The sequence below is a fragment of the Giraffa tippelskirchi genome, chromosome 3 (assembly GCF_054371585.1).
Source record: "Giraffa tippelskirchi isolate mGirTip1 chromosome 3, T2T-mGirTip1v1.2.pri, whole genome shotgun sequence".
Lineage (NCBI taxonomy): Eukaryota > Metazoa > Chordata > Mammalia > Artiodactyla > Giraffidae > Giraffa > Giraffa tippelskirchi.
In genome coordinates, this window is record NC_137277.1 from 127,909,980 (window position 1) to 127,924,419 (window position 14,440).

At 40.0% G+C, this 14,440-nt stretch overlaps 1 protein-coding gene across 2 annotated transcripts in view; it reads left to right on the forward strand.

The window, feature by feature from the left end:
- Positions 1 to 14,440, forward strand: part of DPP10 (dipeptidyl peptidase like 10) — a 747,248-nt gene that overhangs the window by 715,223 nt on the left and 17,585 nt on the right. For both annotated transcript variants that reach the window (XM_081579273.1, XM_081579274.1), the window contains 2 exons: positions 8,380 to 8,574; positions 9,508 to 9,562. In XM_081579273.1, the coding sequence (XP_081435399.1) occupies positions 8,380 to 8,574; positions 9,508 to 9,562 (250 nt within the window). The remainder of the gene's footprint in view (positions 1 to 8,379; positions 8,575 to 9,507; positions 9,563 to 14,440) is intronic.

A 14,440-nucleotide genomic window follows, 5' to 3' on the forward strand; every position in this document is an offset into this window, starting at 1 on the left:
ACACTTACTGTCTTACTTGGGTTTCTCTTACCTTGGGCCTTGGGTAATTCCTCTTACCGCCACCGCCGGGCCCAGCGCCCGGCCTGGCCTAGCCCCTCTCGCCTGCCGCCCCCGGCCCCCCGCCCCCGGCCCGGCCTAGGCCCTGTTGGCCGCCGCCCCCGGCCCCCGGCCCGGCCTAGCCCCTCTCGGCTGCCGCCCCCGGCCCCCGGCCCCCGGCCCGGCCTAGCCCCTGTCGGCCGCCGCCCCCGGCCCCCGGCCCGGCCTAGGCCTTCTCGGCCGCCGCCCCCGGCCCCGGGCCCCGGCCCGGCCTAGGCCCTGTCGGCCGCCGCCCCCGGCCCCCGGCCCCCGGCCCGGCCTAGGCCCTGTCAGCCGCCGCCCCCGGCCCCCGGCCCCCGGCCCGGCCTAGCTCCTCTCGGCCACGCTTCTGCGCCGAGCCGTCGCAGCCGCCTCGCTTCTGCGCCGAGCCGTCGCAGCCGCCTCGCTTCTGCGCCGAGCCGTCGCAGCCGCCTCGCTTCTGCGCCGAGCCGTCGCAGCCGCCTCGCTTCTGCGCCGAGCCGTCGCAGCCGCCTCGCTTCTGCGCCGAGCCGTCGCAGCCGCCTCGCTTCTGCGCCGAGCCGTCGCAGCCGCCTCGCTTCTGCGCCGAGCCATCTGACTCATTGGAAAAGACCCTAATGCTGGGTAGGATTGGGGGCGGGAGGAGAAGGGGACGACAGAGGATGAGATGGTTGGATGGCATCACCGACTCGATGAACATGGGTTTGGGTAGACTCCGGGAGTTGGTGATGGACAGGGGGGCCTGGCGTGCTGCAATTCATGGGGTCGCAGAGAGTCGGACACGACTGAGCGACTGAACTGAACTGAACTGATGGGACCAGATGCCATGATCTTAGTTTTCTGAATGCTGAGCTTTAAGCCAACTTTTTCACTCTCCTCTTTCACTTTCATCAAGAGGCTCTTTAGTTCGTCTTCATTTTCTGCCATAAGGGTGATGTCATCTACATATCTGAAGTTATTGATATTTCTCCCAGCAGTATACTAACCAACAGAAACACAGGCTTAGAAACTATAAGATAGAGTCTTGTTAGATGCATAAATAAACTTGTCCACATCAAACACCTAGAGTAACAGGCAAATTTGGCCTTGGAGTAGAGAATGAAGCAGGCAAAAGGCTAATAGAGTTTTGCCAAGAGAATACACTGGTCATAGCAAACACCCTCTTCCAACAACACAAGAGAAGACTCTACACCTGGATATCACCAGATGGTCAATACCGAAATCAGATTATATTTTTTTGCAGCCAAAGATGGAAAAGCTCTACATGGTCAGCAAAAACAGGACTGGGAGCAGACTGTGGCTCAGATCATGAACTCGTTATTGCCAAAATCAGACTTAAATTGAAGAAAGTAGGGAAAACCACTAGACCATTCAGGTATGACCTAAATCGAATTCTTAATGATTATACAGTAGAAGTGAGAGATAAATTTAAGGGACTAGATCTGATAGACAGAGTGCCTGATGAACTATGGACGGAGGTTCGTGATGTTGTACAGGAGACAGGGATCAAGACCATCACAAGAAAAAGAAATGCAAAAAAGAAAAATGGCTATCTGAGGAGGCCTTACAAAAGAAGGGAAGGGAAAAGCAAAGGAGAAAAGGAAAGATATCCCCATTTGAATGCAGAGTTTCAAAGAATAGCAAGGAGAGATAAGAAAGCCTTCCTCAGTGATCAGTGCAAAGAAATAGAGGAACGCAATAGAATGGGAAAGACTAGAGATCTCTTCAAGAAAATTAGAGATACCAAGGGAACATTTCATGCAAAGATGGGCTCAATAAAGGACAGAAATGTTATGAACCTAACAGAAGCAGAAGATATTAAGAAGAGGTCGCAAGAATATACAGAAGAACTGTACAAAAAAGATATTCATGACCCAGTTAGTCAGGATGGTGTGATCACTCACCTAGAGCCAGACATCCTGGAATGTGAAGTCAAATGGGCCTTAGGAAGCATCACTGTGAACAAAGCTAGTGGAGGTGATAGAATACCAGTTGAGCTATTTCAAACCCTAAAAGATGATGCTGTGAACGTGCTGCACTCAATATTCCAGCAAATTTGGAAAACTCAGCAGTGGCCACAGGACTGAAAAAGGTCAGTTTTCATTCCAATCCCAAAGAAAGGCAATGCCAAAGAATGCTCACACTACCACACAATTGTACTCATCTCACATGCTAGTAGAGTAATGCTCAAAATTCTCCAAACTAGGCTTCAACAATACATGAACTGTGAAATTCCAGATGTTTGAGCTGGTTTTAGAAAAGGCAGAGGAACCAGAGATCAAATTGCCAACATCCGCTGGATCATTGAAAAAGTAAGAGAGTTCCAGAAAAAACATCTATTTCTGCTCTATTGACTATGTCAAAGCCTTTGACTATGTGGATTACAATAAACTCTGGAGAATTTGAAAGAGCTGGGAATACCAGACCACCTGACCTGCCTCTTGAGAAATCTGTATGCAGGTCAAGAAGCAACAGTTAGAACTGGATATGAAACAACAGACTGGTTCCAAATAGAAAAGGAGTATGTCAAGGCTGTATATCGTCACCTGGCTTATTTAACTTTATGCAGAGTACATCATGAGAAATGCTGGGTTGGATGAAGCAAAAGCTGGAATCAAGATTACCAGGAGAAATATCAATAACCTCAGATATGCAGATGACACCACCTTATGGCAGAAGATGAAGAACTAAAGAGCCTCTTGATGAAAGTGAGAAAGGAGAGGAAAAATTTGGCTTAAAGCTCAACATTCAGAAAACTAATATGGCATCTGGTCCCATCACTTCAAGGCAAATAGAAAGAGAAACAGTGGCATACTTTATTTTCTTGGACTCCAAAATCACTGCAGATGGTGATTGCAGCCATGAAATTAAAAGACACTTACTCCTTGGAAGAAAAGTTATGACCATCCTGGACAGTATATTAAAAAGCAGAGACATTATTTTGCCAACGAATGTCTGTCTAGTCAAGGCTATGTTTTTCCCAGTAGTCATGTATGGATGTGAGTGTTGGAGTATAAAGAAAGCTGAGTGCTGAAGAATTGATGCTTTTGAAGTGTGGTGTTGGAGAAGACTCTTGAGAGTCCCTTGGACTGTAAGGAGATCCAGCCAGTCCATCCTAAAGGAAATCAGTCCTGAATATCCATTGTAAGGACTGTTGCTGAAGCTGAAACTCCAATACTTTGGCCACCTGATGTGAAGAGCTGACTCATTTGAAAAGACCCTGATGTAGAGTAGATTGAAGGCGGGAGGAGAAGGGGATGACAGAGAATGAGATGTTTGGATGGCATCACCGACTCAATGGACATGAGTTTGGTTAAACTCTGGCAGTTGGTGATGGACAGGGAGGCCTGCCGTGCTGCAGTCCATGCGGTCGCAAAGAGTCGGACACAAGGAGTAACTGAACTGAACTGAACTGAATATCAAACGCTTCCCTAGTTGTAACTCTATGGACAAGTAATTCAAGGCAAAATTATTTGTAAACAAACCAGGAATCAGAAATATGAAGGTTATATTATAATTTTCCTAATGCATGAAGATGGGAATGTGGACAAGAAACAGTCCTCTGACAGGGAAAAATAATGTTTTTTCTTATATGATGTAATGACTATAGGAGAAAACTCATTCTGCCAAACTGCGTATAGGATAGTCCTTCCATGAGAGGAAATCTATGGATGACAAAATGAGAAATAGAATTAACTGACCAAGAAGCCCTTGACCAATGGGTGTATTTGCATGTATATATTGCTTGAAAAAGAACAAGTTTCATTAGCTTTTAGATATACTTACATTGCAACTGTATCATCACAGACTATAAATTTCTATAACATAAATTTCAGATTAAGACAAGACAAAATTGTTTCACTCTAGTTTACTCCTATGTTAAACTCATGTCCTATTGTGCCATGAGTTCTCTCCCAAAGAACAAAATCAAAAGTCTTGACAATTCATCTTCTCTAAGAATTTACTGTGACACATCACAGCATCAGTTTCCTCTCTCTTATCATGTGTTCCATTCTGTTCTTTATCCTTCTTCTCACACTATTTTTTATTTTACTATATCTAAAATAAAACTGCAACCCAGCTCACCGTGAACCCACTCTGATCTAGCACTTATGCAGCTCAAGTGGATCTATTCTATGCCTAGAAAGAGAAAAGAACTAAGAAGACTACAAGCAATTTTCCCTGTGTTCCCTTCTTCCACAACCCAATAGATACAGATACCCAGATGTCCGTGTAGCAGTTTTGAAATTCTGTGGTGTAGGGAAAAAAAAAAAAAAATTGTGCCATTCAATAGATCTCTTGTGGAAAGTGCTCTCACTGGTAAATATTTACCCTCTATTTATTCTAGTCAAAGGGTTAGTGGTAAGGAAAAGGCTTTTTAAAAGGTACTCTGCATGATTTTAACTATTTGCAACCCTGGTGGCTCAGACAGTAAAGAGTCTGCCTGCAGTGTGGGAGACCTGGGTTCGATCCCTGGGTCGGGAAGATCCCCTGGAGAAGGAAATGGCAGCCCATTCCAGTATTCTTTCCTGGAAAAATCCCATGGATGTAGGAGTCTGGCAAGCTATAGTCCATGGGGTTGCAAAGAGTCGGACATGACTGAGTGACTTCATTTTCTTTCTTTCTATTTTATAATGAAAAAAAATAAATGAAAAGAATATGTAATTGCCAGGGTAACTGGTAACAAAGTCAGGACCAAAATCTATCTGTTATGAATATAAATCCACCTCTTTTCATGAATTCAAATAGCACCATGTGAACCTAACAAACTTGTACTCTGAACAAATCTCTTTGCTTTAATTCAGTTTTTGATATAGATGATGTTTTGTTATGTTATAACGAAGTGGCTTGTTTTGCCATTTTAAAGGTCTATTGAATTTTACGTGTTTTGCCCAGCTTTTTTATTATTTACTCATATTGTGTATTTTTCATCTAAACAGACACCACTGATTGATTGTTCAATGTATTAATATTAAAACAGATGCCAAAGTCTGCCTTTGAAGACCTAAACTTGTAAGAAAACTTTAATCTTAATTTGATTTTGCTTCCTGTGTTAGGAAGTGGACACATTTAGTATTGCTGTGGACTTCTCACTAGTTAAAACAGATTGAATTTTTCTTTTCATTAAACTTTCAACAAAAATGTGTGTCTCTATTCTCAACCTTGAAACGCTTGTTCTTTATATGAGTCCCTGGGGATTTCCAAGACAGAGAGTAAAACAAAAGTGTCGAGAAAAAAGATGTGGCAGACAGAAAAAGAGCAAAGAGGAAGCAAATGAAACTTACCAATTCTGTGTGCCAACACACCTGGAAGTTGTAGTACCCATTTATTATATGATAGGTGATTTGGTCTATGGTACATTCCTGTGGCCATCCTTTACCACCACGTATCTTGCTATTCCTGCCTCCTCAAGTAAGTAATATTTTCTTGCCTTAATTTGTATAAAAAAAAATCTAGTATTTTCTGGTCAACACTTTGTAAAAAATTTTCCCTTTGCTCCTGCAAGCCTCTGACTTGTTCTTTATACTGACAATGCTTACCATCATAATCCATGTCCTTTTATAATTAATTTTGAAATAGATATCCCTGTATTCTGCACTGAAAGAGAAAGAACAACACACTCAGTTAGAACAATATGTTAAAATTATTGACTGATAATGGATTGACAACATTTTGTGTCCAAACATTAAAAGCAGGTGAAGCAAGGTTGAAGTTAAAAATGGCAATTTAGAAAACAGAGCAGAGGAGTGAAACTGTATTCTCTTGATATTGTAAGCATGAGTAAGGGATTGAGTTTTTGCCTTGAGAAATCTTCAATCATTTGTTAATCATAAGTTTGAAAAATGTTCAATAAATCACATAATAGTTTTGCATCGCTTGCTGTATTTCACAAAGTATTTTTCAAGTACATTATGCCACTTAATGCTTAAAAATTCTTTGAGGAAAGCACAGCAGTATTTTACCATTATTAAAGATAAGGAAACTAAGTCTTAGTGTTTTAGTATCTTCCCTATCTATGTTCAGAGTGAAGCTGGGACTTAAACTGTCATGTATTTACTGACCTTAAATGTTGAAGTTAATCCTTGTATCTTGTTCTCTGTGAATCATATTTTGCTTTCTAATATTCTGAATAAATCTCCAGGCTTCAAAATGCAGGATTTATTAAGCTTTTCAAGGTTCTTTCATTTTAAACTTTACACGAGTCTACTTTCCTGAAAGCATCTAGTTCAGCAAGCATTTTCTATGTTCTCCATGCACCACAAAGTGTGCTACGCATGATGATTCATGCCATTTCTCAACTGGTAGATAAGTTATATCAGTATCATCTGGAAATGTGGGAAAAATACCAATTTTAGACTTCATTCTGAATTAGGCAATTGAATTTCTAGGGAAAAGAATGTGGAGATGTTTAGTCATAATTCCTAATAATCTGACCAAGAGCTAACTGTACAAAAAATAAAAAGAATTAAAATTTTTAAAATTAAATTTTATAAAAGAGATAAAGATTGTAAACATTGCAGAAAGACAAAACAGATCTAGGTTTGGATCATATAATCACTCTGAAATGTGTGATTTACAAAGGAATGGAGTAGGTCATAATTAAAACCATCCATGGCACACGTTATTTACAATGTAGGAATTAGAACACATGCCATAAGTAGTCATTCAACAGACAGCTGCCTCCCCAGAAAGGTTAAGTAACTTTTGGTGGTTTATAGTAAGTTAGATAAAGGATCCTAAGTGCTTATATCTCAAAGGTCTTTGCATTAATTTACTAGGGCTGACATACAAAATACCTGACTGGGTATCTTAAACAACAGAAATTTATTTACTACTAATCGTAGTTCTAGAGGCTATACATTCAAAAGCTAGGGTTCAGCAGGTTCTGTTTCTTCTGAGACCGCTCCTTGGCTTGCAGATGGCTGCCTTCTCGCATCCTCTTCTCATGTTTTTGCCTTGGGCATGCCCGCCCCTAGGGTCTCTATGTGTCCTAATTTCCTGCTGCAAGGACACAGGTCAGATTAGATTAGGGTTCAGCCTAATAGCCTCATTTCAATTTAATCACTACTGTAAAAGCACTATCTCCAAATACAGTCAGACTCTGAGATAGTACACATTACAGATTCAACATACAGTTTTTGAGACACAGTTCATCCCGTAATAGCATTCAATACATTTTAGTTGTCTGACATTTTGCCCTATTCCCTATTTCCTCTTTATGTCCCACTCAGCCTCTGCATCTACTCAGTTCCACTTGCTGCTCAGAAGTTTTTTCTTTAGCAAACCTGATAACCTCAAAGCTTGTTAATGAGGATTAGTTTGTGCATTGGTACATTTTATTGCTTCTAAGCAATATATTTGCATAGACTTGAAGGCAAGTTTGGTGTCTTTACAAGGGAGTGAGTAGGGTGAAATTTTCTGGTATGTAGCCTATGAATCCACACCTCCTGCACTGCAGGCAGATTCTTTACTTCTGAGCCATTGGACCACTGGAAAAGCCACTGGACCTAGATAATCTGTGTGATCTTTATGATAGTCTGCTTTTTTTTTTTTTTTCACCTTTTCTGTATTCCAAAGAGAATAAGTTATAAATACCACTGCAATGTGACATTTTAAAATTGTATCACCTTTTCCCTCTGGAGAGCATGTTCATGCTTTATAATCTGTGTGTCCTTCTTTACTTCTGGCTTTCAAATGTTTTCAAACATATGTGTCTCTGCTTCCTGTTCTTGCGGTCAGCTTTAGAGATGAGAAATATTTTTTTCTCACTCTTTGCTTAAATTCTTCTCAGTGAGAATTCTGTCACAAGAAACAATTCAGGAAATATTAATGCGTTGTTCCTTTTTAAATCTGATATGCTTTAGGATTGTACATCTCTTGTTAAATTATTTTTAAGCTTCCATGACTGATCCTGCTTTCTATCAGATCTCTTACCCCTTGTATGCCCTCTGTAAGACATTTCTAAAACATTGTGAGAAATCCAATAAAGTAGGGCCTATATGTCTGCTTCATGATCATCCTTTAGAAATGTCTATGAAAGGTGTGTGCATTTTTCTTTGTTCTCTTTTCAAATGAATTAAAATACTTTCTCATGAATATTTTTAAGTTCCGTTTTATATTTTCATTTCATTCAAGAGTTTTCCATTCAAAAGTTTACAAAGGGACATGACATTTATATTTTCAGGTTTAATATCAAGAATTAACTGAAAATTTAATAGTCAACATGGGTCTTTCCCATAATTTTTAACTAATAAGTAAGAAAACTTAGATTTCTACTGCATTATTAATTGCTCTTGTTTTGAGTCAGTGTATCGGTATTTTCAGGGATGAAGAACCAGGAGGCCAGCTGGTAACAGATAAGTTCCATATTGACTGGGATTCAGTACTTGTCGACACGGATGACATCATCATTGCACGGTTTGATGGCAGAGGAAGTGGATTTCAGGGCCTGAAAATTTTGCAGGAGATTCATCGGAGGTTAGGCTCAGTGGAAGTAAAGGACCAAATAGCAGCTGTGAAGTAAGTAGGTGTACATCTTCTTATTGTTTGTCCTATAGTGAATGCTAGGTATGTGATATATAATACTATTAATGCTAAGAGGTTTGTGTTTTAATGATTAGACAACTTTCTAGGTTAATTATATAGAACAGTAGTCCCCAACCTTTTTGATCCCAGGGACTGGTTTCATGAAAGACAATTTTTCCATGGACCAGAAAGAATCTAATGCCACCACTGGTCTGACAGAAGGTGGAGCTCAGGCAGTAATGAGAGTGATGAGAGGGTGACTGTAGATATAGATAAAACTCCACTAACTCACCTGTCTCTCACCTCCTTCTGTGTGACCCACTTCCTAAGAGGTTATGGACCAGTACCAGTTTGTGGCCTGGGGAAAGGGACCCCGATATAGACTATTTTTTCAAATATCTTTCACACTCATTGACATAATAAAAGAATTATCATACGTCCCCCTCTAGAATTAGAATTCAGTTTGGGTTTGTGAAATGGGAGAAACCTTCATTAAACTACAATATTATTTATTTATAATAATCACAATGTCTATTATTTTCCCAGTTAATTACAGTTCTTGAGCTTTCACAAGTACCTTTCCTACATGGGCGAGAAAAAGTGAACTGAGAAAGCTAATAGGTTCTTTAACACAGCATATAGATATTAGCTATGATATTGTTAAAAAGTAGATGCTAATTCAGTAGGCCTGTAGTGGACCCAAGATTCTGCATTTGTAACAAGCTAACAGGGGTGACACCCAAACTGCACCACTTCTTTCAGAAGCAAGATTTTGGTATACAGTACCCTTCCATATGAACAGAGTTCTAACCACTAAAGCAGTTCTTGTTTGACTTCTGTTTTGTTTTTGTTTTCCTGATGGCTAACAATGAATTTCCATGGTTCATTTAACTCAAGAAGCTATAACTGTAATTTTTTTCATTTCAGATTTTTACTGAAACAGCCATACATTGACTCCAAAAGATTAAGCATTTTTGGAAAGGTAAACAGTAGAAATATGTGTGCGTACATTACCTGTTTCTATGTGTACTTGTATAATTACTCTCTTCATATTACTATAAGTTCTGTTATCCTTTAAAATGAAACATTGTAGTTAATATTATCTAAATTCAGTTATTTATTAATTCAGCAACTATGTACTGTGTATCTCTAATTGGAACCTGGTGTTAGAGCAACAATAGAACAAAAAAAAAAAAAAAGGAATCTTTTCATGAAGATTATCTTCTAGAGAGAAGAAAGAGAAAGTAAATTAAAGTAAATTGAAGAAAGAGAAAGTAAATTAAAAACATAGTTTCATCTGGTACTATGTCTTTTAAGGAAAACAAAACAAGAAAATTGATGGATGAAAGGACCAATGTTATTAGATTGAGTGGTCAAGTAAGGCCCCTCTGATTTAAGTGATATTTAGGTGGATACTTAAATAACAAGAAATAATCAGTCATGTAAATTTCTTGAAAGAGCCTGTTATCCAAAGAAGGAACAAGCACCACAGACTTGGAAAAGACTACAGGGCTTAGAGACTAAAAGATGACCAGTATTCATAATTATGTTGCTGTGCTCTTGCATGATATTTACTTCCTTTTAAAATAATTTTCTATTAAAGTATAGGTGGGACTAGTTGTAAAGAACCCACCTGCCAGTGCAGGAGGAAAAAGAGACATGGGTTAGATCCCTGGGTCCGGAAGATCCCCTGGAGGAGGGTATGGCAACCCACTCCAGTATTCTGGCCTGGAGAATCCCATGGACAGAGGAGCCTGGTGGACTACAGGCCATAGGGTTGTAAAGAGTCAGACATGAGAGATTACACAAGCACAATTATCCCATATAGATACAAAACTAAATAAGAAAAAGGAATATTTTTCCTTGAAATGGGCACTCTTAGGATTTACTCCCTTGTTGTTGTTCTGTTGTTCAGTCTCTGTTGTGTCTAACTCTTTGCAACCCCATGGGCTACAGCATGCTAGGCTTCCCTGTCCTTCACCATCTTGCAGAACTTGCTCAAACTAATGTCCATGGAGTCAGTGACACCATCCAATCATCTCATCCTCTGTCATCCCCTTCTCCTTCAGCCTTCAGTCTTTCCCAACATCAGGGTTTTTCCAATGAGTCAGATCTTCGCATGAGGTGGACAAATTATTGGAGCTTCAGGTTCAGCATCAGTTCTTCCAATGAATATTCATGACTGATTTCCTTTAGGATTGACTGGTTTGACTTGGGACTGAATTGGTTTGCAGTCCAAGGGGCCTCAAAAGTCTTTCTTCTCCAACACTACAGTTAAAAAGCATCAGTTCTTTAGGGTTCAGCCTTCTTTATGGTCCAACTCTCACATCCATACATGACTACTGGAAAAACCATAACTTTGACTATATGGACCTTTGCCAGCAAAGTAATATCTCTGCTTTATAATATGGAAAACTCAGCAGTGGCCACAGGACTGGAAAAAGGTCAGTTTTCATTCCAATCCCAAAGAAAGGCAATGCCAAAGAATGCTCAAACTACCACACAATTATACTCAACTGACACTAGTAAAATAATGCTCAGAATTCTCCAAGCCAGGCTTCAGCAATATGTGAACCATGAACTTCCAGTTCAAGCTGGTTTTAGAAAAGGCAGAGGAACCAGAGATCAAATTGCCAACATTTGCTGGATCATCAAAAAAAGCAAGAGAGTTCCAGAAAAACATCTATTTCTGCTTTAATGACTATGCCAAAGCCTTTGACTGTGTGGATCACAATAAACTGAGGAAAATTCTGAAAGAGCTGGGAATACCAGACCACCTGACCTGCCTCTTGAGAAATCTGTATGCAGGTCAGGTATCAACAGTTAGAACTGGACATGGAACAACAGCCTGGTTCTAAATAGGAAAAGGAGTACATCAAGGCTGTATATTGTCACCCTGCTTATTCAATGTATATGCAGAGTACATCATGAGAAACACTGGGCTGGAAGAAGCACAAGCTGAAATCAGGATTGCTGGGAGAAATATCAATAACCTCAAATATGCAGATGAGAGCACCCTTATGGCAGAAGATGAAGAAGAACTAAAGAGCCTCTTGATGAAAGTGAGGGAAGAGAGTAAAAAGTTGGCTTAAAGCTCAACATTCAGAAAAGTAAGATTGTGGCATCCGGTCCCATCACTTCATGGCAAATAGATGGGGAAACAGTGGAAACAGTGTCAGACTTTATTTTTTGGGGCTCCAAAATCACTGCACATGGTGACTGCAGCCATGAAATTAAAAGACACTTACCCCTTGGAAGGAAAGTTATGACCAACCTAGATAGCATATTAAAAAGAAGAGACATTACTTTGTCAACAAAGGTCCATCTAGTCAAGGCTATGGTTTTTCCACTAGTCATGTTTAGGTGTGAGAGTTGGATTATAAAGAAAGTTGAGCGCCGAAGTATTGATGCTTTTCAACTGTAGTGTTGGAGAAGACTCTTGAGAGGCCCTCAGACTGCAAGGAGATCCAACTAGTCTATCCTAAAGGAAGTCAGTCCTGAGTGTTCTTTGGAAGGATTGATGTTGAAGCTGAAACTCCAATACTTTAGCCACCTGATGCGAAGAGCTAACTCATTTGAAAAGACCCTAATGCTGAGAAAGATTGAGGGCAGAAGGAAAAGGGGACAACAGAGGATAAGATGTTTGGATGGCATCACTGACTCGATGGACATGAGTTTGGGTAAACTCCGGGAGTTGGTAATGGACAGGGAGGCCTGGCGTGCTGTGGTCAATGGAGTCACAAAGAGTCGGACACGACTGAGCAACTGAACTGAACTGAACTGAATCTGCATACAGGTTTCTTGGAAGGCAGGTAAGATGGTACATATTTCCATCTCTTTAAGGGTTTTCCACTATATGTTATGATCCACAGTCAAAGGCTTTAGTGTATTCAATGAAACAGAGGTAGATGTTTTTCTGGAATTCCCTTGCTTTGTCTATGATCCAGCAAACATTGGCAATTTGATCTCTGGTTCCTCTGCCTTTTCTAAAACCAGCTTGAACATCTGGAAGTTCTTGGTTCATGTAATACTGAAACCTAGCTTGAAGGATAATGAGCATAACCTTACTAGCATGGGAGATGAGTGCAGTTGTTTGGTGGTTTGAACATTATTTAGTACTGTCCTTCTTGGGAACTGAAATGAGAATTGACTTTTTCCAGTCCTATGGCCACTGCTGGATTTTCCAAATTTGCTGACATATTGAGTGCAGCACTTTAATAGCATCATCTTTTAGGATTTGAAATAGCTCAACTGGAATTCCATCCCCTCCACTAGCTTTATTAGCAGCAGTGCTTCCTAAGGCCCACTTCACAAGCCAGAATGTCCGGCTCTGAGTGAGAGACTACACCATAGTGGTTATCTGGGTCATTAAAATCTTTTTTTGTACTGTTATTCTGTGTATTCTTTCCATCTCTTCTTGATCTGATCTACTTTTATTAGATCTTTGCCATTTCTGTCCTTTATTATGCCCATCTTTGGATGAAATATTCCTTTGATGTTTCCAATTTTCTTGAAGCGATCTCTAGTCTTATGCTTTCTGTTTGTTGTTTTCCTCTTTTCTTTGCATTGTTCATTGAGAAAGGCCTTCTTGTCTCTCCATGCTTTTCTCTGGAACTCTGCATTTAGTTGGAAGTACCTTTCCCTTTCTCCCTTGCTTTTCTTCTTATCTTTCCTCAGCTATTTGTAAAGCCTCCTTAGACAACCACTTTGACTTCTTGCATTTCTTTTTCTTCAGGATGTTTTGTTTGCTGCCTCCTGTACAATGTTGTAGACCTATGTCCATAGTTCTTCAGGAACACTGTTTCCTTGATCTCATCCCTTGAATCTATCAATCACCTCCATTGTATATGCATAGGGGATTTGATTTAAGTTGTACCTGGCTGGCCTAGTGGTTGTCCCCATTTTCTTTAGTTTAAGCCTGAGTTTTGCTATGAGGAGCTGATGATCTGAATCAGTTCCAGGTCTTGTTTTGCTGACTGTATCCAGCTTCTCCATCTTTGGCTACAAAGAATCTGATTTTGGTATTGACCATCCGGTGATGTCCATGTCTAAAATAATCTCTTATGTTTTTGAAAAACGGTGTTTGCTATTGACTGGTGCATTCTCTTGGCAGAATAATATTAGCCTTTGCCTTGCTTCATTTTGTACTCCAAGGCCCATATTACCTTTTACTCTAATTATCTCTTGACTTTCTACTTTTGCATTTTAATCCTCTATGACAAAAAGGATGTCTTTTTTGGTGTTAGTTCTAGGAGGTCTTCTAGGTCTTCACAGAACTGATCAACTTCAGCTTCTTCGGCGTTAGTGGTTGGAGTATAGACATGGATTCCAGTGTTGTTGAATGGTTTGTCTTGGAAAAGAACTGAGATCATTCTGTCATTATTAGGTTGCAACCAAGTACCGCATTTCAGGCTCTTTTGTTGATTATGAGGGCTACAGCATTTCTTCTTTGGGATTCTTGCCCACAGTAGCAGATATAATGGTCATCTGAATTAAATTAACCCATTTTTGTCTATTTTAGTTCACTGATTTCTAAGATGTTGATGTTTACTCTTACCGTCTTCTGCTTGACCACATCCAATATACCTTGATTCATGGACCTAACTTTCTAGGTTCTAATGCAATCCTGTTCTTGAGAGCATCAGATTTTACTTTCATCACCAGAAAAATCCACAAGTATTTCTGCTTTGGCCCAGTCACTTCATTTTTTCTGGAGCTATTAGAAGATGTCCTCCTTCTTCCCCTGTAGCATATTGGACACCTTCCAACCTGGGGTGGGTCTCTTCTTTTGGTGTCATATTTTTTTGTCTTTTTATACAGTTCACAGGGCTCTCACAGATAATTGTACTGGAGTAGTTTT